At 63.5% G+C, this 27088-nt stretch overlaps 3 protein-coding genes across 3 annotated transcripts in view; 1 reads left to right on the forward strand and 2 right to left on the reverse strand.

Moving 5' to 3' along the window:
• Positions 1 to 4627, reverse strand: part of DDX6 (DEAD-box helicase 6) — a 25214-nt gene extending 20587 nt beyond the window's left edge. The window contains exon 1 of the mRNA XM_044423671.1: positions 4609 to 4627. The gene's annotated coding sequence lies outside the window, so the exon portion shown is untranslated. The remainder of the gene's footprint in view (positions 1 to 4608) is intronic.
• A 650-nt stretch (positions 4628 to 5277) lies between these two features.
• On the forward strand, positions 5278 to 8811 carry CXCR5 (C-X-C motif chemokine receptor 5). Its single transcript, XM_044423689.1, has 2 exons — positions 5278 to 5345; positions 7633 to 8811. The coding sequence occupies exons 1-2, from the start codon at positions 5301 to 5303 to the stop codon at positions 8809 to 8811; spliced, it is 1224 nt and encodes a 407-aa protein (XP_044279624.1). The 5' UTR covers positions 5278 to 5300.
• Positions 8812 to 9990: 1179 nt separating this feature from the next.
• On the reverse strand, positions 9991 to 20065 carry BCL9L (BCL9 like). The gene is made up of 7 exons (XM_044423668.1): positions 19694 to 20065; positions 19449 to 19571; positions 18668 to 18866; positions 18266 to 18350; positions 15857 to 18146; positions 14072 to 14236; positions 9991 to 13501 (listed from the first exon to the last, which is right to left on the reverse strand). The coding sequence occupies exons 1-7, from the start codon at positions 19992 to 19994 to the stop codon at positions 12402 to 12404; spliced, it is 4263 nt and encodes a 1420-aa protein (XP_044279603.1). The 5' UTR covers positions 19995 to 20065; the 3' UTR covers positions 9991 to 12401.
• Positions 20066 to 27088: the final 7023 nt, after the last annotated feature.

Consider the following 27088-nt stretch of genomic DNA (forward strand, 5'->3'; position numbering starts at 1 on the left):
CTACCCTGGTGCACACCCCTAACCCTAATATAGGGTGAAAGGTCCATTGAACAGAATGTGATTTTGGAAAGTCTTCCCTGAGCAGTTTTTTCTGCACCGCTCATCATCTCTGCCCATTCTAAACACATTCCAGCCATCAAAACCATGCCAGGGCACCTCGGTTTCCCAACCCTAACCCTACCCTGGTGCACACCCCTAACCCTAATATAGGGTGAAAGTTACATCCAAAATAATGTGACTTTGGAAAAGCCTTCCTTAAGTAGTTTTTTCTGCACCGCTCAACATTTCGGCCCATTCTAAACACATTCCAGCCCTCAAAACCATGCCAGGACACCTCGGTTTCCCAACCCTAACCCTACCCTGGTGCACACCCCTAGCCCTAATATAGGGGATATTACCATTGAAAAGAATGTGATTTTGAAAAAGCATTCCCTGCGTAGCTTTTTCTGCACAGCTCATCATCTCTGCCCATTCTAAACACATTCCAGCCATCAAAACCATGCCAGGACACTTCATTTTCATAACCCTAACCCTACCCTGGTGCACACCCCTATCCCTAATATAGGGTGAAAGTTCCATCCAAAATAATGTGAGTTTGGAAAAGCCTTCCTTAAGTAGTTTTTTCTGCACAGCTCATCATCCCTGCCCATTCTAAACCCGTTGCAGCCTTAACAACTATACACTTTGGTTGAAATTCTTCTGTGTTGGTCAAATTAGCAAGCCCAGCAGTCTTGTTTGCCTTTCACAGCTTATAGGATGCCAGGAGTCGCTGCAGGAGCAGCAGGTTGGCCTCTGAAGCTTTGCAAACCATTCAGCTGGCCAGTTACCAAAGGAGCTCCTGGGTTATCTATGTCTGCAAAGCTGGGAACACCCCCAAAAACCCCGAGGATTCTGTTGCAAAGGGAGCCCTCTGCCCCCCACCAAAGCAAACGAGCAAGAGTGGTGGGACATATCGAATGCCAGAGCTGCCCCCCTTGGAGCAGGCCTCGCTTCGGTCACGATGCACGTGGCTGGCTTGCAAGGCAAGGCTTGCAGCCCCCGGACCGGGGCACTTAATTTGGGCTGCTAGTTTAAATAAACGTTCAAGCTGAGACGGGTCCTTCTCTGCCTACTTTCAGTTCATGCTTTGATGCAGTGATTATTCACAGCGAGAGAGAAATAGGCTTCCTGTTGCAGATCGCTCCGATACGCTTGACGCCCCGGCCCCAGAGGCACTCTCACTCTCGCCCTCGCCCCACGGGTGCCCTTGCCGGGCTCCCTCTCCCCCACATCCCGTGTGCCCACCAGATCAGTTCTGGCTGCCCAGGCAGCTCTGGTGGGACCCACTCCCTATGCGACTGCGATGTAAGGAGGTTGGAAGCTGGGTATTCTGTGTGTTCCCAGTACGGAATAATCGCAATGGGTGCTTCTGTTTATCACAAATAGCAGAACTAATAGTTTTAACAGGAGCTTACAAGTTGGCCAAAGATAAAAGAGTGAAGATAAGTAATGAATCTCGTTACGCATTCGAGATGTTACACAATTTTAGACAACTTTAGAAACAAGGAGCGTTTCTTACTGCAAGTGGAGCTCAGATGTGGAATGACCCTCCTATAGATGCACCGCTGACCTTCCTGTCGCCTCCCCAGCGGTTGCAGCTGCCGCTTTGCTCATCAATTGGTCAATCTTGCGGTGGAGAAGGGAACCAGCTTCCTGCTTCTCAGGCTACTATTTAGCATTGAAAATGTTGGTATACAAAATCAGGCCTCATATTCAGAAAAAGAACCCTGGAAACTGAAGGGGGTTTTGCATCAGGAGGGGACTTGGCAAAGCCTGGACAGCCGCCCATTTGTGCCAAAATCTTTGCTCCCACCCCTAACTGTGTATATGATGGGAAAATTCACGGCCAAGGAGATGGGAGTGTGATGGGAGGCACCAGGTCTTGCTACGGTGGCTGGGCGGGCGCTGTCACTGCACTTCCCGCATCAGTCAGGCTTACAGGGTGGGCAAAAGGGTCAAAAGGAAACGGGCAGAGCCGGAGCGGGGTCCTTTATGCACATGCGAGTTGACTTGAATCAGATGCCAAAGTGCTCCTCGTTTGAATGTGTGTGAGTCACGCCCGGCACATGTTCAGGGCAGAATGAGGTGCATCCATGCACGATAGCAGGCGCCATCACCACCAGTGGGAATCCCTCGTGATCCACGAACCTGGCAGGGGCACCCATTTCACCAGGCCTCTTGGGCAAGGAGATTGCAGAGCACTCGGCGCTCGGCAGAACCCTCACGGCCCTTTCTACCCAATCCACGGGGGCAGCAAGAGGGCAACAAAGACCCGCAGAACCAACTGGCAAAGTTTTGTGTGGGACGGGTGTGGTTCTAACGCATGGGGGATCTGCTGCTAATAGAAGCACAGGACTTGCGCTGCTAGAGATCACCATGGGCAGACCAGTGGGACACTTGTCTTCTTCCCAGCAAAGATGCTCCTCCAGGACATCCAGCTGGTGGGCGAAACCATGTTAGATTACTGTAAAGCTTCAGTGACACATGAGAAAGCTTTTCGCCCCCTGGCATGTGCTGTGGACCTGCGCAAAGAGCCTGCCACTCCATTCAGCTGGGAGACAGGGTCTGTGGGAAGTTCCGCCAGAAGAAGAATCCCTGGCATCCCCACTGGAAGGGCCTCCCAAGCCCTTCTCATGGCTAGTGGAGTGCCGAGGCCCCCAGACGTGGATCCATGCCCTCACTGCAGAGCCGCTGTGGAGGCCGCGGTTCCCTGGCTTAGGCTTGGACCTTGCCTCGGGAACTGGAGCCGAGCACTCACACTGCCTGCTCCCTTCCTCAGAGAACCCTTCCTTTCCTTTGGGGCAGCTGGGCTGCAAAAATGGTCTCTTGTTGATATCTTGGGTACTAGAAATATTGGTAGCAACCATGGGGGAAAGAATTCACTCTCTGCAGGCTGAAATTAAGAAGGAATAATTCTGCAGAATACAATTGCTCTAGATTACTTTTTTGGTAGCAAAGGGTTATGTGCAGTGCAGTGATTAACCAGACATCCTGTGCTTATGTGAACAAAAATGAGCCTCTCGAAACACGCCTCGAGAAGCCGAGAAGAGCAGTGCTTGCATTCACACCACAAACATGGAAAGGACAGGCTGGGATCTCTGGTCATAGACAACTGGGCCTCTACAGTCACCAAGATCAAGTCAGAAAAGATTGCCATGCAAATAGTTGGGCAGATCATGGCCACACAATACAAAAGGGCCAATTGAGATAATACAGAAATCTCATGAAAAGGAGGAAAAAATGGCCATGCAGAAATCTCAGCCCATGCAGAGAAGCGTGTGGAGAACCACAAAGGCGCGTGTGGGGAAGACATTACATTTCTCTGGGTTTCCATGCTTCTGCGGTTGATCAGTGGGCTGCAGGTGAGTGCCACCCGGATCCTAACTGTGCCAGAACCCAAAGCCTGTGAGGCCTCCTAGGGAGAGGAGAGGTAAGGAAATGGTTCTGCGTAGGAAACGGTGGCTGGAGTGCCTCAGAGGGGGAGCCACTGCTTTCAAAGTAACGGCGCACCACAAGAGCACAGTTTACTTTGGCTCCAGAGGGTCCCCTTCCAGCTGGCACTTTTCACATTTCCATGTCTCCAGATAGTGGTTCGTGTTCACACAAAAGCTTGTGCCTGCTGGGGAGCGAGAGCCTCGCTGGCGTGCCCTCTGGGCTTGCTCCCCAGTGCTGCCGTGAGCACCCAGCGCCAAGGGTCTGGCAGCTTGCGCCGTGGCTCCGGGGGGAGAGGGCCTCCTTCTGCTCTTGTGCCGGCGTGGTTCTCCCACTGGTGCCCCCGGCAGGAACCCTTGTGTGTTTGCCTCCAGCAGCTGCCCCACAGAAAGGTGCTTCCTTCCTCACTGAGCTGAGCGCTGCCGAGCAGCCGGATATGGTAAGCCGCCAGGGGATTCACTAACCTATTTTGCCACCTGGGACTGGAGGTGTGCCCGGGGTGGGCAAGGGCTGCCCACACCTGCCTGGGTTTGGCTCGCTGGGGCAGCGGCTGTGCAGGCCGGGGAAGCCAGCAGGGGAACTCGTGCTCAGAAGGTGGGCTCTGGGAGTCCGGGGACCGGAGGCAGCCCCCCTGCAGCGCAGTGCTCTCTCAAGGGGCAGGCAGACGCCAGGCCCTTCGGCCAAGCAGATGGGCCGCGTCCCCAGGGAAGAGCCGCAGCCTCTGCAGGAGAAGGGCAGGGAGAGGCACTGGAAGGCAGCAGGGGGGGGCCCACCCGGCCAGAGGCGTCTGCCATGTGTGTCGTGTCGCATCCTGGTTCTCTAGAGCAGGGTCCCCCCCGTACCAGTGCGGGGGGGGGGGGAGTGCTGTGCTGGCGACAGTGAGAGGCTTGCGGGGCCTGGCGAGCTGGGGGGGATCAGGTGCCCCCAGAAGCTCAGGGAAGAGACACGGGCAGGCACGAGTGTGGAAACGGGGGGGCAGGGGGGACACCTCCCAGGGCAACGTTAATGGACTGATTTCTGCGGGGGGCGGAGGAAGCTACCTGCTGGCTGGAGACCTTACCCCAAGGGGTGCCCAGGAGGCGCCTCCGCATCTGGCTTCACTTGCCCCCTCCTCCGCAGGCAAAGGGACGGAGACACCTGCCCAGTCGCCTGTTTGGGGGGGACGGCCCGCTGGGTGGGCGTCTCCTCGCTGGACTGGCCCAGCTCTGGCGGGAGCGGATCCCTGCGCTCTGCCCCTGGAGCAAAGCCACAGTGGGGGCCAAGTGGGCGAGAGGCCAGTCTGCTCCCGTTGGGGGAGAGCGAGGTCATGATGGGAGCTGCTGGTGCCAATAAAGTCCGGATCCGAGCCAGATCGGTCAGCCCAGCTTCTGCGGAGTTTTCCTCCAAACGTCTTATTGGTGTGGACTTAGAGAGACAGACATGAAAGCGGCCGAGACGCCTCAGACATCGCTTTATTTACAACAAGGCGAGGCCGCGGGGTCGGGGTGGGGCGCAGTCGTGAGCCCCTGGCCCGCTTCCTTTCTGGGCGCATCGCTTGCAACGGGGAAGGTGGCGGGCTGAGCCAGATGCTCTCAGGCACAGCAGAACGGTGGTGGCCTCTGGACCGCTTTTGTGCTTTTGCATATCAATTAGAGGAACCCACATATGGGGGGGTGGAGGTGCCTCGTTTGCTTTGCAAATCGTGTGGTGAGGGCTCCTGCCGGCGGTGCTGGGTGCTGGCGGTGCTTCCGGTGCTTCCACCCACTCAGGCCCCCACTCAGTGAGATCCTGCATGATAAGCAGATAAACGGCTGCCTCCCTTGCCAGAAGGGCTGCTTGCTTCCCAGATTATGGATAGTTACCACATCACCTTGGACATGATCCCGACCAATATGGTGAGTTGGGGCAAAGGGGCCTTGGCTGGGGCGATGGAGGAGGGTGGCCCTCCAATGGGAGGGAGCTGGAGAGGAATGGGCTCCTGCCGCTCCAGTGGCCCTCTGGCAGATGAGGCGCCTTGCAGTGGAACAAGCCCACCAAAGAGCGAGATTCGGCTCAGCACGGCACGGCACGGCACGGCCAGCACCTTCCCTGGCCCCATGCTGCTGCAGGCGGCTTGATGTTTAAGTCCAGCGTTTCAAAGTGGTGGTGCGGGTCAGAGGGGTGGCAGGTCCGAGTGGGCACATCCTGCCCTCTGGTGCTCTCAGGCCTCCGGGACTGCTCTGCATCAGTTAGGAGAGGCTTCCAGTTCCCCGGCTCTGCGGGGAGTGCCAGTGCTCGGGAAGAGCCCGCGGGGATCTGCTTTGCACTGCATCTGCTACGGCGGCCACCTGCACCCATCTCCAGCGGCTCGTTCGCACGGCAGGGCAAGATTTCGCTCTCCTGGGCCGTGCTGCCTCTTGCCCCCTTCTCTGGACTGGCCATGTGTCCCATGCGGCAAGTCTCGGCCAGGAGGGCAGGGCTCCTGTGCGGAGGAAGGGGGTGGTGGGGGCGAGGGGAGCAGAGGGTCCCCGGCCGTCCCGAGCGTGGCGCCGGGCTTCAGCCGCGGCCAAGGGCGGCCTCTGTGCAGCTCCTCGGGGCTGGCTGCTCCTCGGGGGCTGCTGCAGGCCCACCAGATTCACGGGTGCCCGGAGGTGCTGGCGACAACAGCACGGACCCCGGATGCGCGAGGCTTGGGAGGGCAGCGGCAGCGAGAGGCCGGGGCCAGAGCGGGCGCAGGAAAGAGCCATTTGCAGAAGTGGTTATGGCAGCACTTCACAGTTTTGTGAGATTTCCGCTGCAGGCACAACACCAGAACCTTTAATCCCCTGGGGGAGAGGAGGGCCCCTCCGCCCGCCCCAGAGATGGCTGACTTCTCTCTCTCTCTCTGCCACTGCGAGGGTCTCTCTGTCAAACGCCTCCCCTGTGCTGGCTCACAAGGGCAAAGCACGCAAGCAGAGGTGAGTTAGGGAGACGGGGGCCCCTGTGGGGGGGCCGGCCATCAAAGGCAGAGAATCGGGCCCCCTTGGTGCTCTGCTGGAGAAGCGCATCGCCCGCCTGAGGTCTGCCTAAAGCCATCCCCCCATCCAGTCACTCGCCTGCAGGTAGCAGAACATTCTCCAGAGCTACATGCTCTGGAGCCGGAATGGCAAAACCTTGTTCATGCTGTACAGCCCTTGCAATGGGCCCCAATTTAAACCACCTATTTAGTTTTTCCATCAAGTAACGTAACAACACTTCTCCAGGTCACTTCTCGGCGCGTGTGCGCCAAAACACGCCAGTGGAGGAGTTCTCTGCGACGCAGTGCAGCACCTGCATCCCTTTGTCTTCAGTCAAGACTTTCAAAAGTAGCATGGAAGGCTAAGCACTGTAACCCTGTGATGCTACTTTGAAAAAGATCATACAAATCTGTATTTCCAGACACTGCTTTTAACCACCTCACTGGAATGGCAGTGTGGAAAGATTTTATCCCTGCTCCATACATTAAATTCTGTACCATATTACAACTGTGCAGCTCTCTGCCTCACAGTGCTAGAATTTGAGGTGAACGAGAAAGCGTGGCAGCACCAACCACTCACACACGCAAAATCACATTTCCGGCCACTGCCATTGATCGCCTTGCTAATTCTGGGAAGCTCCTCACGCTTCCTGTGTAAACGCGGCACCGTCAGCATGCGGCACTCATCCCTCAAGCCCAGCAGCGCTCCGTCCCCCCGCCGGCCTGGGTTCTGCCTCCCCTCCCCCCTCCCCCCCAGCAGTCCAGCCATCACTCCCAGCGGGGCCACCCGGCAGCCCATCTCCCTGCCATCACTCCCAGCGGGGCCCCCTGCCCCGCTCTCCTTGCTCCCAGGGCCACTCCTGGGCCTGTTGCAGAGGAGCAGCAGCCCGTCTCCCTGCCATCACTCCCAGGCAGGCCGCCCCCCAGGCCCCGACAGCCCACAGCGGCCCCCTGGCACCGCTCCAGCATTGGCGCACCCAAAGGCGCATCAGCCGGGTCAGCCCCCGCAAATCAAAGTCCAGCGACTTTTTGACAGGAAGTTCCTGACTCGGGTGCAGCGTGTTGTGCCGAACGCTGGGTGTGTGGGGCGCTTTGCCTCACGAAGCGACGGGCCGTCACGAGCGGGAGAGGCGGCCGTCATGTTGCGGGCCTCCCCACGCCAGGGTGGCCGTCCCAACCTGTTGTGCCCCATTCTTTTTGTTCCGCAGATCGACTACAACACCACAGAAATGGATGGGAACTACTCGGACAATATCAATGGCTTCTTGTGCCCCGACCAGGAGGTCACCTTCAGTCACCCTTACAGGAGGGTCCTGGTCCCCCTCATCCAACTGCTGATATTCCTCCTGGGCGGGGTGGGCAACTTGATGATGATGGTGATCCTTTGGCGGTACCGGCGCTCGCGCAGCTCCACCGAGCTCTTCCTCTTTCACCTGGCCTTGGCGAACCTCCTGCTCGTGCTCACCTTCCCATTTGGTGCGGTCGAGAGTGTCGCGGGCTGGATCTTTGGGACCTTCCTCTGCAAAGTGCTGAGCGCCACCCACAGGATCAACTTCTACAGCAGCAGCTTGCTGCTGGGCTGCGTCAGCGTGGACCGCTACCTGGCCGTGGTGCACGCGCTCCAGACCTTCCAGAAGCAGCGGGCCCCCTTCATCCACCTCACCTGCGTGCTGGTTTGGCTGCTCTCCTTCCTGCTGACAATGCCCGACCTGCTCTTCACGGAGGTCTGGCAGCGGGAGGACAACGCCAGCATCTGCTACTTCAGGAAGCACGGGGCGGACAGCGCCAACGCACACCTGGCCACGCGCTTCCTGAACCACATCATGGGCTTCTTCCTGCCCTCGGGGGTCATGTGCTTCTGCTACGCAGCCATTGTGAGGGTCCTCTGCCGGTCCCAGCGCCTGCAGCGGCAGAAGGCGGTCAAGGTGTCCATCCTGGTCACGAGCGTCTTCCTGCTCTGCTGGACTCCTTTCAACGTGGTCATCTTCTGGGACACGCTCAGGCAGCTGCACGACCAGGGCTGTGCTGTGGAGGGCGGGCTGAACAGCGCCATCACCGCCACCGAGCTGCTGGCCTTCAGCCACTGCTGCCTGAACCCCATCCTTTACGCCTTCGTGGGCGCCCGCTTCCGCCACGACGCCTGCCGCGTCCTGCACGACCTGGGCTGCCTCAGCCGCAGCACCCTGCAGGAGATCTTGGGCGCCGGCCGCTCTGACAGCACCACGGAGACCAACGTGACCGTCGTGCGGCACCTCACCTCACCGGGCACCGTGAACTCCCCTACATCCTCGGACGGGCCGGGCCCCTTGGCTCCCCAAAGGGTCCCCAGTGGCCAGAGGGCCCAGCGGAGGAGCGTGGGGCCCGGTTTGGGCGAAGACAGACTCTAAGCCAGCAAGGGCCTGCGAGCGGCTGCCGTCCGAGCTTCTGAGCCAACGCACTCTTCCTGGGAGCCGCTCACTTGCCGGTCTCATTGAAAGGGGCACCCGAGCAACTGGCCAGCTCATGGGGAAGGGCCCACATTTGTGTAGGAGCACCACGATGCTCCCTCCCTCAGCGCCGTCCGTGCAGACCGTGACCGTCCTCTTCTCGGGCCGACAGATGTCTCTGCCAAGTCCTGCTGGGCTCCACCATGGAGCCTGGGCAGAGAGCAGGCCCTGTGCTGGCCGCGCGAAGGCGGAGGGTCCCTGCTCCTCCCCAGCTGCAGCCCAGGTCCCCTGCCCCGGCCCAGCCGCCTCGCCTGTTGCCCACGAGCCAGAGCGCGGAGCAGGCCAGGCCAGCAGTACGAACCGCGGGAGAGCCCCACTGCTGGGCCAGACTGGCGTTCCCTCAAGGGCCGCTCGGTGCACCCCCAGGTGCAGACCTCTGCTGCCGCCCCTGCCCTTGCCCAGGGTCCTGCTGGTGCTCGGAGGGGCCACCGCATGCGTGAGTGCGTGGGCCTGCTGCCACTTACCTGGAGAGGCCTGTGGGGGTGGGCAGGGGCTGAAGAGGCTTGCCTGTAGCATTTAGTTCCAGCCGTGCTGTGCTTGAAATTGCAAATCATTAAACAGGAACGTTTTAAACTTGCCTTGGATGTGTCATTGTGCAATGGAAGCAGGGGGGCACCTGTGAGGAGGGCTGGCCGCCCCCGCCACACCTGGAGACGTCCAGCAGCCTTATGGGGAGGTGGCAGGTGTGCCCACCCCTCTGCTTTCCCTCCCGAGGGTGCCTGTCCTCCCCGAAGAAGGGGCGGGCTGGTTGCCCCTGAGAGGCGTGGGCAGCTCAAATGCTGCGACTCGGCGTGGGAGCCTGGAGTGTGCAGAGCGCTCTTCCTTTGGCCCCGAAGCACCACCGCCGCTTCTGGGCACATGGCAGGGGAGCTGCCGCGGTGGAGCTGCAGCCCGTCTGTCCGGCAGGGAAAGCCACCAAGAGCCGCTCTGCACACAGGGTTAGGCTCGGCTTTGGCGGCAGGAGGGCGGCTGCAGAGCAGGGGCCCACGAGGTCTGAGCGGCGCCCCACAGGCTCAGGCCGCAGGGGGGTCAACCTGTCCAGCCCCCTGGCAGACACCAGCACAAAAGGCTCCCCGCAGGCATGTTTTGAAATGTCTTTTTAATAAAAAGGCACCTATAAAACAGGTCAATCAATACATTACAGGCAGCACAGATACCCAAAACAAGCCTAGAAATCATTTCAAAATAAAAACCAGTAAGATGTCTTCACATATTGTATTTATATATTTATATTTATATTTATATATATATATATTTATAGAATGGTACAAAATGCATGGGTGGCATGGGAGGGGTCGCCCCCGGTGGGGGCAGGAGAGCGGCCCATCCCCTCCCCGGGCGCACTCACGCCCACTGCTGCTTTGGGGCCGGCAAAACCGTATGGCGTCCGTTCGCCTGGCACGGGAAATAGGCTGGCCGCAGCCAGCGGGCCGGGAGGGCTCCAGCAGGCATCACGCAAGCCGGGCCGAGCGAGAAAGCGCGAGACACGAGGCCGGACCGCGCTCATGGCCGGCCGAGGCGGCGGCGGGTGGGCCGGCCGGGGAGGAGCTGAGCCGGGAGCGGCCCAGGCTGCCGCCCGCCGCGAGGAAGACACGGGCTGGAAGGCGGTGCTGCTCGCCCCGCGTGGCCGCCAGAGGGACTGGACGGTGGGCCGCGGCTGAGCAGCGCCCCCCGGGGCCTGGGGCACATCGGGGCCATCTCCCCCCGACGCTCACTGCAGCTGGCAGACAGCCTCCCCCCACACCTCTCCCCCCCTCGAAAAGCCGGTACACCCGTGGCAGCCTTCCCGGAGCCTCATTGCCCCCGGGCAGGGCGGGGGGGGGGCTGGGATGAGGGACCCCCTCCAAAGGGAAGGGCCACTCCTGGCGTCAGCTGCACTCCCCCTGCCCGGGCGGGTGGCGCAGGGAGCGCCGTTTACTTGTGGGGTGGCGAAGGACGCAACGCACGGGCCGAACCAGGGCAGGCGTTTATGGCTTTACCAGCAGACGTGCACTTGGAGGGCTCCGAAGCATGGCAAGTGCGAGGTGCCGCAGCCCCACGGGACTCCCTGCTCGGCGTGGAGGCTCTCCTCGCGTGTAGAGGGGCCGAGCGGAAGCACAGGAGCGCCGATGCCGAGCGCCGCTTGCGCCCGTCACTGGAGGGCAGGAGGGCGCCGAGGGGAGATGTGGGCATCGCCTTATGCTGGGCACCTGCATGTGCCAGAGCGTGGGGCAGGTGACTTTGCCCACCTCCGAGGCAGCTCTGTTTCTGCATGCCTGGAGCCACGCTGCAGCCAAGCCCTGCCGAGAGCCGCACCGGAGCCGAGCTAGCGCGAGCTCTTGGCTTTCCTTCTCTGCACATCATCTGGTCTGGGGACATCTGACCGTGGGGCTTTTGAAGGTCTGGACTGAGAACCTACCTGGCCCGTGGCAGCACCTGTGTGCACCCACCTGACCGGCTCCATTTCCCAAGGGGGGCCTTTGACTCGGACTGGCTCGCAGCCCCTCCACCGTCTCCCAGTCTGGTTCACAGAAGCATGGAAGAGCAGGGCCGGAAAGGGCCGGAGGGTCCCGGGTCCTACCGCCTGCCCAGAGCAGGGCACTGAGCTATGCCATCCCCTCAGGTGGCTGTCCAGCTGCACCTCGAGTGCCTCCCCAGGTCCAGGAACTGCTGTCACCCTGCTCCAACAGCCGGGACGTTTTTAAGCTCTACTCTTGTCCTCTGCCGAGGGCAGGAAGTGCCGACCTGCTCACGGGAGGACAGTGCCTGCGCGACTGGGAAGGGTGGGGAGGCGCAGGGGGCACGCAAGGAAGTGCCAGCGCTGCCAGAGGGCACACGGAGAAAGCTGGCCAAAGAACGGCTGCCAACTGTGGGCAAGCTGGAGGACCCAGCACTCGTGCCTCCACATCCCCCAGGGACAGGGGGCGCCAGATGACGGGGCCCGTAGTTCCTGGGTACCGGGAGAGCCTGCGCAGAAAAGGAGACACACTGAGCCAGCCTCTTGCCAGTGCTCGGGACTGGGTCTTGTGGAGACTGGCGGGAGGGGGCGCCGGGAAGGCTGCCCCCCCAGCCATTCTGCAGGACGTCTCTGTCTCGCGCGAGGCGTGGCCGGAGCCAGGGCCACCTCCTGCCCCAAGGCCTTTGGGGCAGAGGGCCGGGCCGGCCCTGGAAGGGCAGCGCCAAGGCTGCCAGGCCCCCCGGCGGGATTCCCGGGCCACACAGAGCTGCGGTTTGTCAGTGGGTCGTGTTTTCGTTGCTTCCAAAAACAGGTTTTGAGGCTTCCATTAAAACACAGAAATACAAACAATTCCAAGCCAGCAAAACTCCTTGCTGCTGCCTCCGCTTTGACCTATTTACAGTTGTTCCAGATCCTCTTGCGCATTTGGTTGCTTAAAAAAAGTGGCGAGAGAGCGGGTGGCGGGGGGGAGGGAGGGGAGTCACACTCAGAGGAAGGATCCCGACCAAACGCGGGGCGGGGGCCGCCCCCCCGCAACACGGGGGCTGCCCGCGCCTCAGAAGGGCAGGTTGGCCATGCTGCCGGCCCCCGGGCCGTAGCTCATCTGGCCGTCCAGGGAGACGCTGCGCTGCCGCAGGGGGTGCGAGACCAGGAGGCTCTGCTGGGGGCCCGGGGGGCCCATGAGCGAGCCCTGCGGGGAGAGCATGTGGCCGGGCTGCGCGTACATCTCGCCGGAGACAGACATGCTGCGCTGCTTGGCCTGCATGAGCAGGAAGTTCTGCTGGGCCACCAGGCTCTGCTGCGGTAGCATCACGCCCTGCGGCAGGCTGTTCCCCAGCAGTGCCTGCGGGGGCGCCAGGCCCGCCCGGCCCAGCCCGGGCACCTGTCCGGGGTGGCACAGGGCCATGCTGCGCTGCATGCCCTGCGGGCCGGGCCGGGCGGGGGCCGGGGCCGGGGCCGGGCCGGGCGCCGGGGCCTGCTCCGCCATCATGTTCTGCAGGCTCATCAGGTGCAGGTTGGAGGGGTGCTGGATCTTGCCCGGCTGCCCCTCGCCCTTGGGGAAGTACTGCAGCGTGCTGCTGGGCTTCTCGGACGGGATGATGCGCGACAGGTCGAACTCGGGGATGCCGGTGGGCGTGGGCCGGATCACGTCGCTGAGCTCCGGGTCGCTGAGCACCGAGGCCACGCCGGGCAGCACCGCCGCCGCGTAGGATTCGGGCAGCCTCCCGGCCAGGCGCTGCGGGGGCGGGGGCGGGGGCGGCGGGGGCTGCAGCTCCTCCGGCGGCAGGCCCAGGCCGGGCGGGTAGTGCTGCTGCAGGCCAGGCCCGCCCGCGCCCCCCGGGCCCATGGGCAGGCTGCCCCCGCCGTTGCTGGGGGGCGGCTGGAGGCGCGGGGGGAAGGCCAGCTGGCCGGGCGGGCCGCAGGGCTGGCCCAGGGGGTCCTGGGGGCCCGGGGCCAGCATCATCGGGTTCTGCGGTGCGCCGCCGCCGTGCAGCGGCATGGTGGTGCCCAGCGGGCTCGGCGAGGACATCGCGGGGGCCGGGGGCTCGTGCGAGAGCGGCTGCTGGCCCGGCAGGTTCATGCCCATGGGGCTCTGCGCTGGCGCGGGCCCGACAGAGTTCATGTGCATCTGCGAGGGCTGGCTGCCCGCCATGCCTGTCGAGGGAAGCAGAGCCAACCGCCCCTCAGTGCCCGGCCACGACCCCCAGCCGACGGAGGGAGGGGCACCGGCCCATGGCGCGGGCAAAGCAGGAGCCCCCGCCCAGAAGCACGTGCAGAGCAGGGGCGGGGGGGGCCCGGAAGAGGCCCCGGGGCCCCAAGAGCAGGCCACACACATGGGGAACACCCCCCTGGACCTCTCCAACACCTCCCACTGCTGCTGCCTTGGGAAGGGGTCCGAAGGGGCAGCCCATGCGCAGGCAAGACAAGATCCTGCCCCTCTCCCCCCAGTGCCCCTGCCAGCAGCCAAGATCTGCTGGAGAAGCCCAAGGGGCCCAGTGGACGAGGGCCAGGGGGACTTTGGCCAGAGCAGCTTTGAGTGCACCCCACGGCGTCCTTGCAGAGAGTGAAGCACCCCCCGCGCCCCGGGCAGCCACCGATGCCAGGTGCCCACCACTGTTTCAACAGCAGAGGCTCCATCTGAGAAGGGACACTGCCTGCCGCCCTGCCAGGGGCCCTCCCCGCACCCTGGCCAGGATGGCCCTGGAGGGCCCCCCGGATACCCACCAGCCATGGTGCCCGGCGGAAGCATCGGCCGGTCAGGGAGCAGCTCGTCGTCCGACGTGGCGATGGTCTTGATGGCGTTGTGGTAGAGCGGGGTGGAGCTGGGCATGGCGTACTTCGACATCTGGGACATCATGAGTGACAAGGGGTTCTGTGACGGGGCCGGATCTGCAGGAGACAGAGGGCGAGGAGGCAGGTTGGAGCTCGCGGTCCCGGCCGGAACGGCACCGCACCTGGGCTGAGGAGCTGCCGGTCCTGCCCGAGGGCAGCGCAGGGGCTCAGCTGGACCCAGGCCCCGACCGGGACCCTGCCCAGCGCTTGGGCGGGACGCAGGCGGGAGGCACTGCAGCTGCCTGCTGGCAGGCTCCTGGCCCGGAAGAGGCTGGATCCTTTGGCAAAGGAGGCCAAGCTGAACCTTCCTCCCAGCGAGGGCAGTGGAGCAAGGAGAAAACGGCAGATTTAAATTCATCAGCATTTCCCATACGGGGTGGATTGAGGCCTGCTGATTTCCCAAGTAAACAAACCCCCGGTAGGAAGCGACCCTTCAAATTGTGTTTGGAGCGGAACACGACTTGTTACTTAGCCGCCAGATGACTCACTCTTGGTCCAGGATGTGAAGGGGCGCTGGAGTCGGGCGCCTGCGCCTGTGCCGACCGCTGCCCCCCGCACAGAACCCATGTCACTGCACGCCGGGTCCTGGCGCTGCCGCTCTAGTCCTCGGCCACCCGCCTTCCCCAGAGCACAGACGCTACACACCCTCTGAGCTCAGGGTAACAACCCGGGACTGTAAGGGTCAAAAGCTTCCGAGAGATAAATTTTGTTGGTCTTTACGGCGGCACAAGACCGTCTGCTGGCTTAGCTCCAACAGCTCGCCATGGCTACATTTCTGGGGGAAAGTATACAGAGGTTTCTTGTGCTCCTATTTGAAAAGCTCTGTGTGGAGCGTCTCTCCAAACAGAAGGCCAAGGACTGGACCAGACCCTTCACCCAGCCACTTCCAGAAACAATCAAGGACTGATCATTATCTGCCTTTTCCACGAGCCAGGAAGAACTGGGCTTTTTATGAGCAGGCAGAATTGTGCGGATCCAAGGTCCGGTAACGCACGGCACAAAGCCAAGTGGCCCGTCCAATAGCCTGGCGATGCCGTTGAAACCGCAGGCCGGGACTCGGATCGCCCTGCATTCCTGACCCATCGGCATCAGCCCACCCTTGGCCTGCTGTGCCTGCATAGCCACTCACTCCTCCGACAGCAACGACCGCAGTGTGACAATCAGAGCCTTGCACACTGCGCTGGATCCCCCATCCAGACACCTCCCTGCAAGGTCCTTGCGCGAATAAAGCCGTCGAACAACGGAGTGCTAGACTGCGCCTCGATGCGGGTCACTGATTAAATTCCAGGCGATATACTCCTGCAAGCTTTGTTTGCCAAATCCCGACCACGCCTAGGATGGCATTTCTTTTTGAAAACCGGCTATTTTCATCAGCATGTGCTGAGAAGGCCACTCAGAGGGAGGCCAGACACCCTGGGCTCGGGGCCCGTTCCCATTTCAGGGGGGAACCAGCCAGCGCACCGGCTGGCAAGTGGGGCCGGGGCCCGGGAGATCCCACTGGGCAGAGCTGAGCCTGGCCCACCTCACAGGGCTGTTCTATGGGTAGAATTGGGAGAAAGAGGAATAGGGGAGCCACCTTGTGCTCCCTGAGGGAAAAAAGGTGGGATACAGACATAACGGACAGGGCGGGTGGCAGAGGCAGCCCCACGTGACCCGCCCCCCCCCCCCGGCCATTACCTGGCTCGATGCTGCCCAGCGGCGTGGAGCTGCTCATTCCGGGGGCCGCCTTGCTCTGGCCGATGCCAGGGCTGGAAAGGGCGTTTTTCGGGGATGGAGCCCACCCGGGAGACGGCACGGCCATGGAGGGCGACTTGAGGTGGCTCGGCGAGCTGGTGGGGGAGTGGACGCCGAGCACGGAGCCGAGGACCTGCGGGGACTTGAGCGGGGTGCTGGCGGCCGGCAGGCTGACCAGGGCAGAGGGCGTCTGCGGAGACTTGAGGTTGGCAGAGGGGGACGTGCCCAGCGGGGAGTGGACTTGGCCGAGGGTCGGAGACTTGAGCCGGCCGACGCCGGGAGAGTTCACCTGCCCCACGTTGAGGGCCAGGTCGGAGGGGCGGCGGCCCAGGCCCCGGCCGGGGGCCTGGTGCATGTTCGCGGCGGGGGCGCTGGTGGTTGGGGGCAGCGGGATGTGGCTGAGCCGTGTGGTGTGGCCCATGCCCCCCTGCTCGGGGCCAAACATGTCCGGCGCGCTGCCCATCTCCTGCGGCCCAGCGGGGAATGGGCCCTGGAGGGCGGGGAAGCCCGGCGGCTGTGGCTGCTGCGCCGGGGGCCCCCCCTGGCCGGGGAAGGCCGCGCCCATCATCATCTTCTGGGGGCCGCCCATCATGGTGCCAGTGCCATTTGGGGCCCGCACCCGGGCCATCTCCTCGGCGGGCAGCAGCTCCGGCCCGCGCATCTTCTGCGACATCAGCACCTGCTGCTGCTGTGGCGTCATCTGCACATTCAGGTTCATGTTCATGTTCATGTTGACGTTCATGTTCATGTTGAGGTTGCCGCCGGGGGGGCCCAGGGCAGGCTCCATGTCCCTCAGCGGGGGGCTCAGCATGGCCCGGGAGCCGCCGAACTCCAGGCCCAGGCCCTCCCCGGCGAACATGGCTGGCTCCACCGGGCGGTGCGCCTGCATCATGCGCTCCACCTCCACGCCCAGGGGCCGCTGCATGGCGCCGGGCCGCTTCTCCAGCAGCTGGTGCCGCAGCAGCTCCTCGCGGGCCCGGGGCGCCAGGAAGCGCTCGCCCTCCCCCTGCCCCAGGGGCGTGTAGGGCAGGCCCCCGGGGGCAAAGCCGCCGGGCGCCCCCATGGGCATCTCGTCGCTCCAGGCCAGGCCAGGCCGGGCCGGGCGCTGCGCGGCGCCCATGGGCCCCAGCGGCTCCAGCGGCAGGCTCTGCATGCCCCCGAAGCCCCGCGGCTGCACCTGGCCGCTGGGGAAGCGCGGCCCGGCGAAGGAGGGCCGCAGCTGCAGCTGTTCCTGCACGTCCACGGGGACGCCGCGCAGCAGCCACTGCTCGGCCGGCTTGCTGTGGTAGGGGGGCGGGGGGCCACGCAGCATCACGGGGCCCATGGGCTGGGGCAGCAGCACGTCCGGCAGGGGCCGTCCGCTGTGCAGGGCGCCCTGCTCCTCCTTGCGGCGCTTCTCCTCGTAGTACTCCTCCTGCAGCTTGCGCCAGGCGGCCTGCTCCGGGGTGAGGCTGTCCTGGCCCAGCCGCTGCATCATCAGGTTCATCTGCTGGCCCAGGTCCACCCCGGCCGGCCCCGGCCCCGGCCCCTCGGGCTCCAGGCCGGGCCCCCCCAGGCTCTGCGTCTGCGAGATCATCGACTGCAGTGGCTCCTCGTACTTCTTCAGGCCGGCCCCGGGCGGCGGGGCCTGCGGGGCCGAGGGGGCCGGGCCGGGGGCAGGGGCCGGGGCGGGCAGGGCGCCCACCTCCGTCGCCCCGGGCCCCCCCTTGAGGAAGGGCTCGGCCTCGCTGCCACGCAGGAGCAGCCGCTCGATGTCCCGCAGAGTCTGCAGGGAGCGCTCCCGGTGCTCGAGCTGCTCCTTGGAGAGGCCTTCGGCGTTCAGGGCGCTGCGGGGCCCGTTCCCCGCGGAGGGCCCCCCTGGGGGGGCACCCTCCCCCAGCAGGCCGTCCGCAGAGCCAGCCGGCAGGGCGCCGGGGGCCGTGGGGGTGCTGGGGTGGGTGCCGCCGGGGGCGGTGCTGCTGCTGCTGCCGTTCCCCACTGAGTTGGGCGTCAAGTCCCGGTGGCTCTCCTCAGCAGGCGCCTCCGGCGGGACAGCTCCGGTGGGCGTGGGCAGTGGCCCCGGGCCCAGCCCCAGGGCGGGAGGTGCTGCAGGCTGGGCGGGCGGTGCCGGGGGCGCGGGTGGTCCTTGGGCCTGGCTGCTGGGCGGCATGGCGGGCTGGGACTGTGGGGTGCCGGCCGGCGAGGGGTCGATCGGCAGCGGCTCCGGAGCAGCCTGGATTTTCGGGGCGGAGGTCTGCGGCAGATGGGAAGGGAGAGGCTGGATCAGGGGGAGCTGCCTTCTGCGGAGGCACCCGGATGCTGCGGCCCCGTCTATGCAGGGAGCGGCCCCCCCCCTCCTCTGCCCAAGCATACCTGGTCCAGCTTGGCCCGGGGCACATGCTGCTGGTGGTAGCCCAGGATGGAGTCCGCCCTGCCCTGAAGAACAGCCTCGGCAGCGCTGCAAGCACACGGGGTAGCCATCAGGAGGGCGTGACACGGAACAGGCCCCTTCCCTGGCCTGCAGCCCCAGCTGCCTGCCCTCCTCCCGAGCAGCCCCAGAAGGGCCCCTGGGCCCCTGCCCTGCCCTGCCCTCCCGCACAGCCCCACCCACAGGGAGCAGCACGGGCCCCGGCCGGGACGGGGCTGCACAGAGGCTCCCTGCTGCCCGCGCATCCCGCAGCCATGGCCACCGCCCGTCCGGGGGCTGCTGCGAGGGGCGGGGGGCCTGCTGGGCCTGCTGGGCCTGCCAGGCCTGCAAGAAGCCGCCAGTCTTACGTGTTAGCAAGGTGCGTGGTGAAGACATAGACGAACTGCAGGGGTGGCTTCCCCCCGCCGCCCCCGGCGTCCGGCCTCAGGCCTGGGGCTGTGCCGTGGGGTGTGCTGGCCGCGCCACCCTCGTTCAGGGCGGGGAGCGGGTTGGATCCAGGGCCCAGCTGTGAGGCAGTGGTCATTGCCGACTCCGGTACATTACAACCTGTGGGCAGGGGGCAGTGGTGGGGGAGCGAGTTAGTGGCTGGCTTGTGCCAGGCGAACCACTTGGCTGCAGGGGGGCAGGCAGAGGACCGAGACCGGCCCCACATGTGGAGTTGGAGAGGCTGGTCAGAGCCCGGGGCGGGCATGAGAGGGAACGTGAGGCCGGGAATGCTCCACGCTCGACTCCCAGCTGCTTTCCTCCCAGGATCCAGCAGGGGGCAGCAGGCAATGGGAGTCCAGACTGGCTGGAGGGTCGGCCAGCGAGCGCCCAGTCGGTCCAGCCTTCAGGGGCAATGGCCTCCGGCCTAAGGGGCCCACCCGGTCAGGGCTCTGCAAGGAGTGGGGGGACGCCCCCCCTCCCTGGACCAGGCGTCCGCTCTGCTGTGCCTGGCTGGCTCCAGCTCTCCCTTCCAGCAAGACAGCGGCACGCCAATGCTGCGCCCGTTCCACCGCCCTGGCAGGAGACGAGGCGCTGCCCTTCGCCCCCCACCTGCTGTCCCTGACACGGGGAGGGCTCTCGGATGGGGCGGCCCGGGGCCCCTGCTCGGAGGCAGGCGGCCCCCCCATGCCCTCGCACACTCACCATGGGCGCTGCTGAGGGGCTTCTCCTCCTCCTCGCTGTCTGCGCCGGAGCACCACTCGTCGCCACTGTAGGGCTGCTTCCGCTCCAGCACGCAGCGCCGCTTGCTCCGTGGGGCCGCTTCGCCTGCAGCGGGGGGCGTGGGGGTCAGTGGGGCCGGGGAGGGCCAGAGGTGAAGGCAGCCGGGCGAGCCCTGGAAGCCGTGGCCCCCTGGCTCGGGCCCGCAGGGAAAAGGGCCCCCCGCTTACCTTTCAGCTCCTTGTCCAGCGAGGCGGCGCTGGCTTCGCGCCGCTCCCCGGAGTCCACCGAGACGCTGCGCTCCCGCTTCACCTTGCCCTTCAGGGCCCCGAAGACGGGCACGGGCGCCTGGCCGCTCTTCAGCCCAGGGTGGCCGGGGCTGGGCTGGCTCACCTTGCCGCCATGGCCCCCGGCCCCCACACCCTTGGCGCCCAGGCTGCAGGCGGGCCCCTGGCTCACGCTGGGCGCCTGGGGCTGGGCGCCGCCGCCTCCCGTCTTGCCATGGCCGGACAGCTTGTTGTCAGGGTGCATTGGATTGGCTGGGCCTCCCGGCAGTGGCCCTGGGGGGAGCGCCGCGTCCCTGCTGTCGCCGGCGCCGCTTCCTGGGGGGCAGAGCACTGCAGGGAGAGCAGGAGGGAGAGGGAAGGAGCTGTCAGCAAGTGGGGAAAGCACTGAGCCTCTGCCCACGTGCCAGCCCACACAAGCCGCCCGGCCCTGCGAGGTCCAGATGGCCCCCTCCCCTCTGCCCGGACTCCTCGGCCGCCGTCGTGGCTGGGAGGGGCAGACCCGGGAGGCCACTGCTGCATGCTGGCCGTGGGGTCCAGCTTCTGGGCCAAGGGGCCGTGCAGCCCACGCTCGGCCTGGCAGCGAGGGTTTGCCTCCCGCGTTTCAAGACCAGTTTCCCTTTTGGGAGCAGGAGGAGAGCAGGGCAAAGCGTCTTCCCCAGCCCACTCCGCCGCACGCCATGGGCAGCACGGCAGCGGCCTGGGCACCTCTGCCCCCACTCTGGCTCCTGGCCCCGCCGGTACAGCTACAGGCCCTGCGCGCCTGCTCTCCAGCGGGACCCCCGCGCAGAAGCGCAGGGCACAGAAGGTGAGGCGATGCTTCCTCCGGATGGGCCCTCCACCTCTGTGGGGCGAGCTGGCCCGCCCTCCATCACAGGGGATGGCCAAGGCTTCCTGCAGCGCTTGCCAAGCGGGCTGTGGCTAGGCCCACAAGCCAGCCTGGGCCAGTCCAGCCCACTTCCCCTTAGCCGCTCCTAACCGGCCAGCCTGGGGCACAGATCCGCTTTCCTTCTGGCTGGAGTCCCTTTAAGGGTCAGCCCCCCCCCCCCACTGGCTCTGTCTCTGGGGGCCTATTAATAGCAGCTGGAAAGATCACATCACTCCAGGGATATTTATACCTCGTTCCACACGAGGAGAGAATTATTTCCCTGTTGCCTCAGCCAGGCCTGCCCAGCACGGGCCGGGGGGGACACTGGATTGGGCAGGACAGGCTGCCTGCAGGCCGCAGAGCCAGCCTTCTAGGCGGGGGGCCCAGAGGGGCTGAGATGCCAGCAGGCTGGCAGCACCCGCAGGGCCCGCACATACCCTGCAGGCACCCAGCGGCCCGAGCGCCATCCCTGTGGCCCACGCCACTCTGAAAGACGGGGACACGCCAGCCCAGCCATGGCCTTCTCCACGGGGCTGCTTCTGGCACCATCCCTTCCACTGCGCCCGCAGTGACCTGCCTGGGGACGAGCGCATGATGCGGCCAGCCGCTTGCGCCCGGGACTGCCGGAAGGGCACCGCCTGCCCCTCCGGCCCTCGCTTGTCCAGGTCACGCTGGGGCGCCCTCCCAGGCGCACCACTTTCCAAAACGACAACCGGGAGCTTCCGTGGGCCGGCAGCGGTCCCAAGGCCATCGCCCGCCCACCCGCCAGCCAGGGCCCTCCCAGGCTCCCCACTGCTTCCCCGCCTCCTCTGCAGCCAGGGGCCGCACGGCTCCAGGTGTCCCTCCACGCGGGGGCGGACTGTCCAGGCACGCCAGCTCGTTCGGAGACCCGGAAGTCCCGGGGGGCACTCGCATCATTCCAAGTTGGCTATGAATGGGGCGCCCCGGCCAGAGCGCGTCCAGCTCCGGGGAATGGTTGCGGAGAGCCTGCTCAGCGCCCGGAGCGCCATCCTGCCTCAGATCCCACGGGCGACGTACAGCCGCTAGGACTGGCAGCCATTGGTCGGATCCTCCTTGATGGAAGGCCATTCCGAGCGGCGGCCCTCCTGCGCAGAGGAGGATTCTCCGAGCGCTGGCCAGGCCCCGGCCCTCTGCTGGCAGGTGTGCCCGGTTGCCTTCCTCTCGCTCTACTCCTGGAATAAACACCTGGGCTTGGAGAATGAGGGGGGCCTGGGGAGGGCCAGGGTCACGGGGGTCTCCACCTCAACCAGACAGCAAGTGTCTGGCTCGGGGCTTCTCTGTGTGGGGGGGCAGCAGCACCGCCTACTGATCAGAGGCAGGTGCGAGCAGCCAGCCTGACACAGGAAGTGTGACGGCTCTGAGTGCCCGTGCCGGATAGCGGCCCTTGCATCCCTGCCCTCCTTGCAGCCTTCCCACGGGAGCATCCGGCTGGCCACTGTGGACTAGCCAGATCCAGCTTCAGGGCTCTTCCCATTTCCTGCTGTTTGCTCGCAGCCTGAACTGCTGAGAATGTACTGAAAACATTTCTATAGCTCCTTTTGGGAAAATGCCTTCGATACCACTTACAAAATTTCAGAAAACACAAGAGAGGGCCCGGGAAAAGATCAGCTGGCAGTGCGCTTGAAATGTGCAGCAGCCACTTCAAGCACCAACGCAAGATGTGTCCTGCGGGAGCCGGTTGGCGGTCCGGGGGACGGGCCCCTCAGAGTTCCCACGTGTCGGGCACGCCGAGGGTGTCCTCGGCGGGGCCTCTCCCACTGCTTGGTGCACAGGAGCAAGGCCATAACAAGGGATGCCCCTTCCTGGAAGCTCGGCAATGCCTCCCTCCAGCCCTGCTCCTGGGGCAGCTGCGGCTCGGCCCAAACGTGTTGGGGCAAAGCTGGGGAAGGCAGGAGGTTTCCAACTTCCGCCTGGGGATGGGCCAACTCCCGCCTGACACCCTCCCACGCACCGAGCCAGCTCCACGGCTCCGCCTGGAGTGAATGGAAGGGTTCCCATTCCCCCTCCAGCAGCCACGCCACACCTACCCGCGTGAAGGAGTCGCTGCCGCCTGCCCTGGAAGGCAGGGAGCGAGGGGGGCATCTCTGCTGCCCTTCCTGATCCAGTGTGCAGGGCAGGTGGGCGGAGCAGCACTGCAGCCCGCGCTGGCAAGGATCTGTGCCTCCCGGCCATGCCCTCCACTCTGCCAAGGCTTATTCTGAGTACTGTATGTTTTCATCTGCGTAAGAATCTGGGGCAAGCCGCCCCCTCCAATTTTTGGGCACATCCCTGCATTTTTCGCAGGGAAGACAGTAAAAAGGTGGAAGTTCAGTTTTCCAACTGCACAAAACTTACTTTCCACCGCACAATTTTATTATTTTTACAACTGCACAACATGTGGCCTAGGTGCACATTGGAGCAAATTCTGCTCTGTGCAAATTGCTATTCTACCCCAAATGGTTCTGGCCCGACTGTTAGGGAGGCGGACTGAGCGGGTTAAGGCCACCGCTCTCTTCTGCAGGAGAGGCTGCAGCCAAGTGGGGCTCAAGGCAAGCGCAAGAATGCCCAGGGGCTGCCCCCGCCGCCTCCACTGTGACCTGCTTCTCACAGAGGGGCCTGATCCTGCCCCACAGGCCCCGACTCCTGCCCTCTACACAGGCAGTGCAGGCAAGCGGTGCAAGGTGCCTTCCTCCTTGCCCAACATGGCCAGGAAGCACCCTTGAAAAGAGACGCGTCTTAAGATGCGCAGTGCTCAGGTGCTTCCGACTTCCACCACGCACAGCTCACTGGTGCAAACTCTTTGAATGGAATGATGCCACACACACACACACACCTTTATACTTCACCATTCTGCACCTGCCACAACTTGAACAAGCGATTCTACTACTATTTCTGCTACAGGTGCAGGGACAAAAGCACCGCCTCGCTGCCCCCGTCTCAGCCTGCCTGTCCCCTCTGGAGCAGCAGCACAGCCGCCTGGCTCCTGCCAGCAGGCTTCATTCCTCATTTAGCACAGCCCTTCCAGCTAGAATAAAAGCAGCAAAGTCACCCCTTGCATGCCCCCCCACCCCAGAGCCCAGGCTGCAAACCAGCAATGGGAGGAGGCCCCCCTGGGCAGGGGGCCCTTTGCTGCTGGCCAGCTCTCCCCAGACCCTGCTTGGAGGGCCACCAAGCCCTTGCCTGCTGCGCCTGAGCGACAAAGTCCCCACGGCAAGCTTCCCGGTGGCCCCCGGACACGACTCTTCAAGCAGGGAACTGGGCAAGGAGGGAAGGCTGGGGGGTGAGAGGACGTCACAGAGGACAGGCAAGGCCGCTTCTTGTCCGCTCCAGAGTGCGGGGCACCAAGTAACGGGCTTGACTTAAAAGGAACCAGGTAGACCAGACACTGGGGAGAATTTCCTCACAGTCAGAGCAGCACGGCAATGGGGTCCATAACCTGGGAAAGTTGTGGGAGGGAAGGCTGGGGGGTGAGAGGACGTCACAGAGGACAGGCAAGGCCGCTTCTTGTCCGCTCCAGAGTGCGGGGCACCAAGTAACGGGCTTGACTTAAAAGGAACCAGGTAGACCAGACACTGGGGAGAATTTCCTCACAGTCAGAGCAGCGCGGCAATGGGGCCCATAACCTGGGAAAGTTGTGGGCTCACTGGAGACATTCAAAAAGTGTCTGGACAGTCCGCTGAGCGGGGTGGTGTAATGTGGTGTCCCACAATAGCAGCGATGGCCGACTGGCCCCTTCCAGCTCTGCTGTTCTAGGATTTTCAAGTAAGCCAAATCCAAGGTGAATGGAAGTCTGTAGCCCCTTTGCACCTTTTTTGACTGAGCAGCAGAAGACGAGGTGCACAGAATTTTATTTTCATCTATGGAAACCCCAAGGGGACGAGCTGCATGGGGAGCAGGGGGACCCCTTGTCACTTCGGAAGCTGCTGGGCAGGCAGGGGCACCACTGGAGCAGCACAGCCCCCAGCAGAGGGCAGCGTGGATCTCGGAGCCAACCCACGGGCCTCTTCCCCGTGCCAATGACGGCCAGGCTAGGTGGCTTTCCCGGGGAGCTCCGACTGTGGGGCCCAGCCCAGCACACTGTCCAGTGTGTGGCGGCACTCAGACAAAGAACGGGGCTCCTCCAGCCAGCCGCGCCGGACAGTCCCCGGGTCCAGCGGGAGTCCCAGGCATGCAGAGGTGCAGGTACGGCGGGATGCGGGAGCTCAGGGCCCAGGTGGTTTCTCACAAGGATGCCCTCTCTCACGGAAGGAAGGAAGGAAGGATAGGAAGAGCACTGCGGGATCAGACCCGGGTCCATCCAGCCCAGCACCCGGCCATCAGCTGCCCATGGGAACCCACAGGCTGAGCATGGGGGGAACAGCACCCCACTGCTCATGTTTGCCCCCAACTGGGGCATGTGGCAGGCTATCTCTGAGGCCGGAGGTGGCCGAGGACCCTCAGTTCCAGCTGCCATAAGCAACCTTATCCTCCATTCATCTACCCAGTGAGGCTGCCCAGGGAGTTATCCTGGCTAACGCTTGGGCTGGTAAAAGAACGAACGAACGGTTGTCCTTTACAGGTATCTAAACCAGCAGCCGCCACAACTTCTTGTGACAGCAGATGCCACTGTTTTGCTGTGACTCTGCCCTGCACAGGGAGGGGGCTGGTCCAGGTGGCCTTTCTGGCCCCTCCAGTTTACTGTTCCGTGACTCTCCCACTGCCTCCCACCATTCGGCTTCCTGGGATGGCCCTGCTGGGGCTTCAGTATCATGAGGGAGGCTTCCACTTTCTTCGCACAGGGCATAACTTTATACTCCTCCATGATGTCTCCTCTTACTCAGCTTTTCTCTTAGCTAAACCGAAAGCAAGGAAAGGTCAGTATTTGAGAAAGCAATGCATTTTAAGTAGGTAACTGCAGGATTCAACATTGGTGTGAATTTAATTTAGATTTCATTTTCCACCTGTGAATTTTTTAAAGGGACACGTATGATACTTAGACCCTAAACATTTCTTTGGACGGAATCGTTCTCCCCCACCCGAGAGGGGAGGAAAGGGAGGAGTCTGGTGGTTCCTGTTCCTGGGACCCTGGCCCACTCACATCCCAACCAGCCCACACGCCATTTCCATATCTGAAAGGCAGGTATTGTCCGCCATTGGCTGCCACCACGGAGCAATACCGCAATACCGGCTGCAATTTGGAATCTTTGCACATGCTAATCAGGCTGAAGCTCAGCCTGGGGAGAATTAATATTTAGCAAACTTCCTGCAGTTTGGTCATACAAGGATCGTATTCTTCCTGCTTCTACAGTTGAGGTGGGAACCAATCCAAGGAATTCTGCAAGTTTTCAGGAACGCGGCCAATCTGGTTAAGAAACTGTCTCCAATTCCTAATGCAACACCCCTGAAGCAAAGGCTGGAAAGACATTGGAAATTCCTCGGTGCCAGGATCCCATTTGGAGGAGCCACCGGTGCCGTGGGTTTGTCTGAGGGCTGCCAGCACCCCCCTGCCTCCCTCCCCCCCTCGTTGTGCAATCGCTGCAGCTCTGCTGCTTGTTTACTTGGGCATGTTGGGCTGCTGCAGGTCATTCTGAGCAGACTTGCTCAACAGCAAAAGACCAGTGAGTATCCCAGGCCAAATTCCACTCCAACAGCATTTAAGGCAGAAATAAAGCAGCTGCAGAGAGCCAAGACCCTCCCAGAATCCCAAGAAGTCACAGACACTCCTCTCGCTCGCTCCGGCCTCCCTCCGGTTCATCCCTTGCAATGTGCAACCGCAGTCAGAGGAAGGAAGGCGCTCTGTGGCGCTGCAGCAGGTCGAAGGCCTGGCGGCACCTTGAAAGACTAAATAGAGTTCAGGGACAGCACTTTTTCATTCTCTAGAGCTGCTAGTCCTCAAAAGCATCTGCCACAATAATCCAGCCGCTCTTTTAAAAGGTCTCCAGCACATCTTCCAAGTCCCTAGTACTGGATCAGGGCCACCGGAGGGCCACGGTGCGCTCCCTTCACCCGGTTTCCAGGCTGCAGCCAGCAGGCAGGTGGGGGCAGCCCCCTTCCAGGGAGACCTGTGGGAGGCCGGCCTCGGGGCCAGCCACCCCCGGGAAGGGAGCGTCCTCTGTCCTGGGGCCGGGCCGGCCCGCGGCTCTTCCTGCCCACTGCTGCTGCCCGGAGGCTGCCACCCAGCCCGCTCTCCTTGCAGAATCCGACTTACTCACACTTGCTCCACCCCCCCACCCCCCAGGAGCAAAGCCAGACAGAGTTTTGTTGTGAATACATGAAACTGTCGCTAAGTGAAGGAGGGAAAAAACCCAGGCGGAGGGAGAGGGGAGAAACCACAGTTGGATTTCTGGTGGCTGGCCAGCTCCCTGACTCAGCTCGCTTGGTCGCTTGCCATGCGCAGCCAAACACAAAACTCCCGCAGCGGGGAGCTGGAGCCGGAGCCGGAGCCGGAGAGTGAGCGGCAGGCCCGGGGGGGGGGGGGGTGGGGGGGGGGTCAC

The sequence above is a fragment of the Varanus komodoensis genome, unplaced genomic scaffold (genome assembly GCF_004798865.1).
Source record: "Varanus komodoensis strain SLA01 unplaced genomic scaffold, ASM479886v1 scaffold146, whole genome shotgun sequence".
NCBI classification, from domain to species: domain Eukaryota; kingdom Metazoa; phylum Chordata; class Lepidosauria; order Squamata; family Varanidae; genus Varanus; species Varanus komodoensis.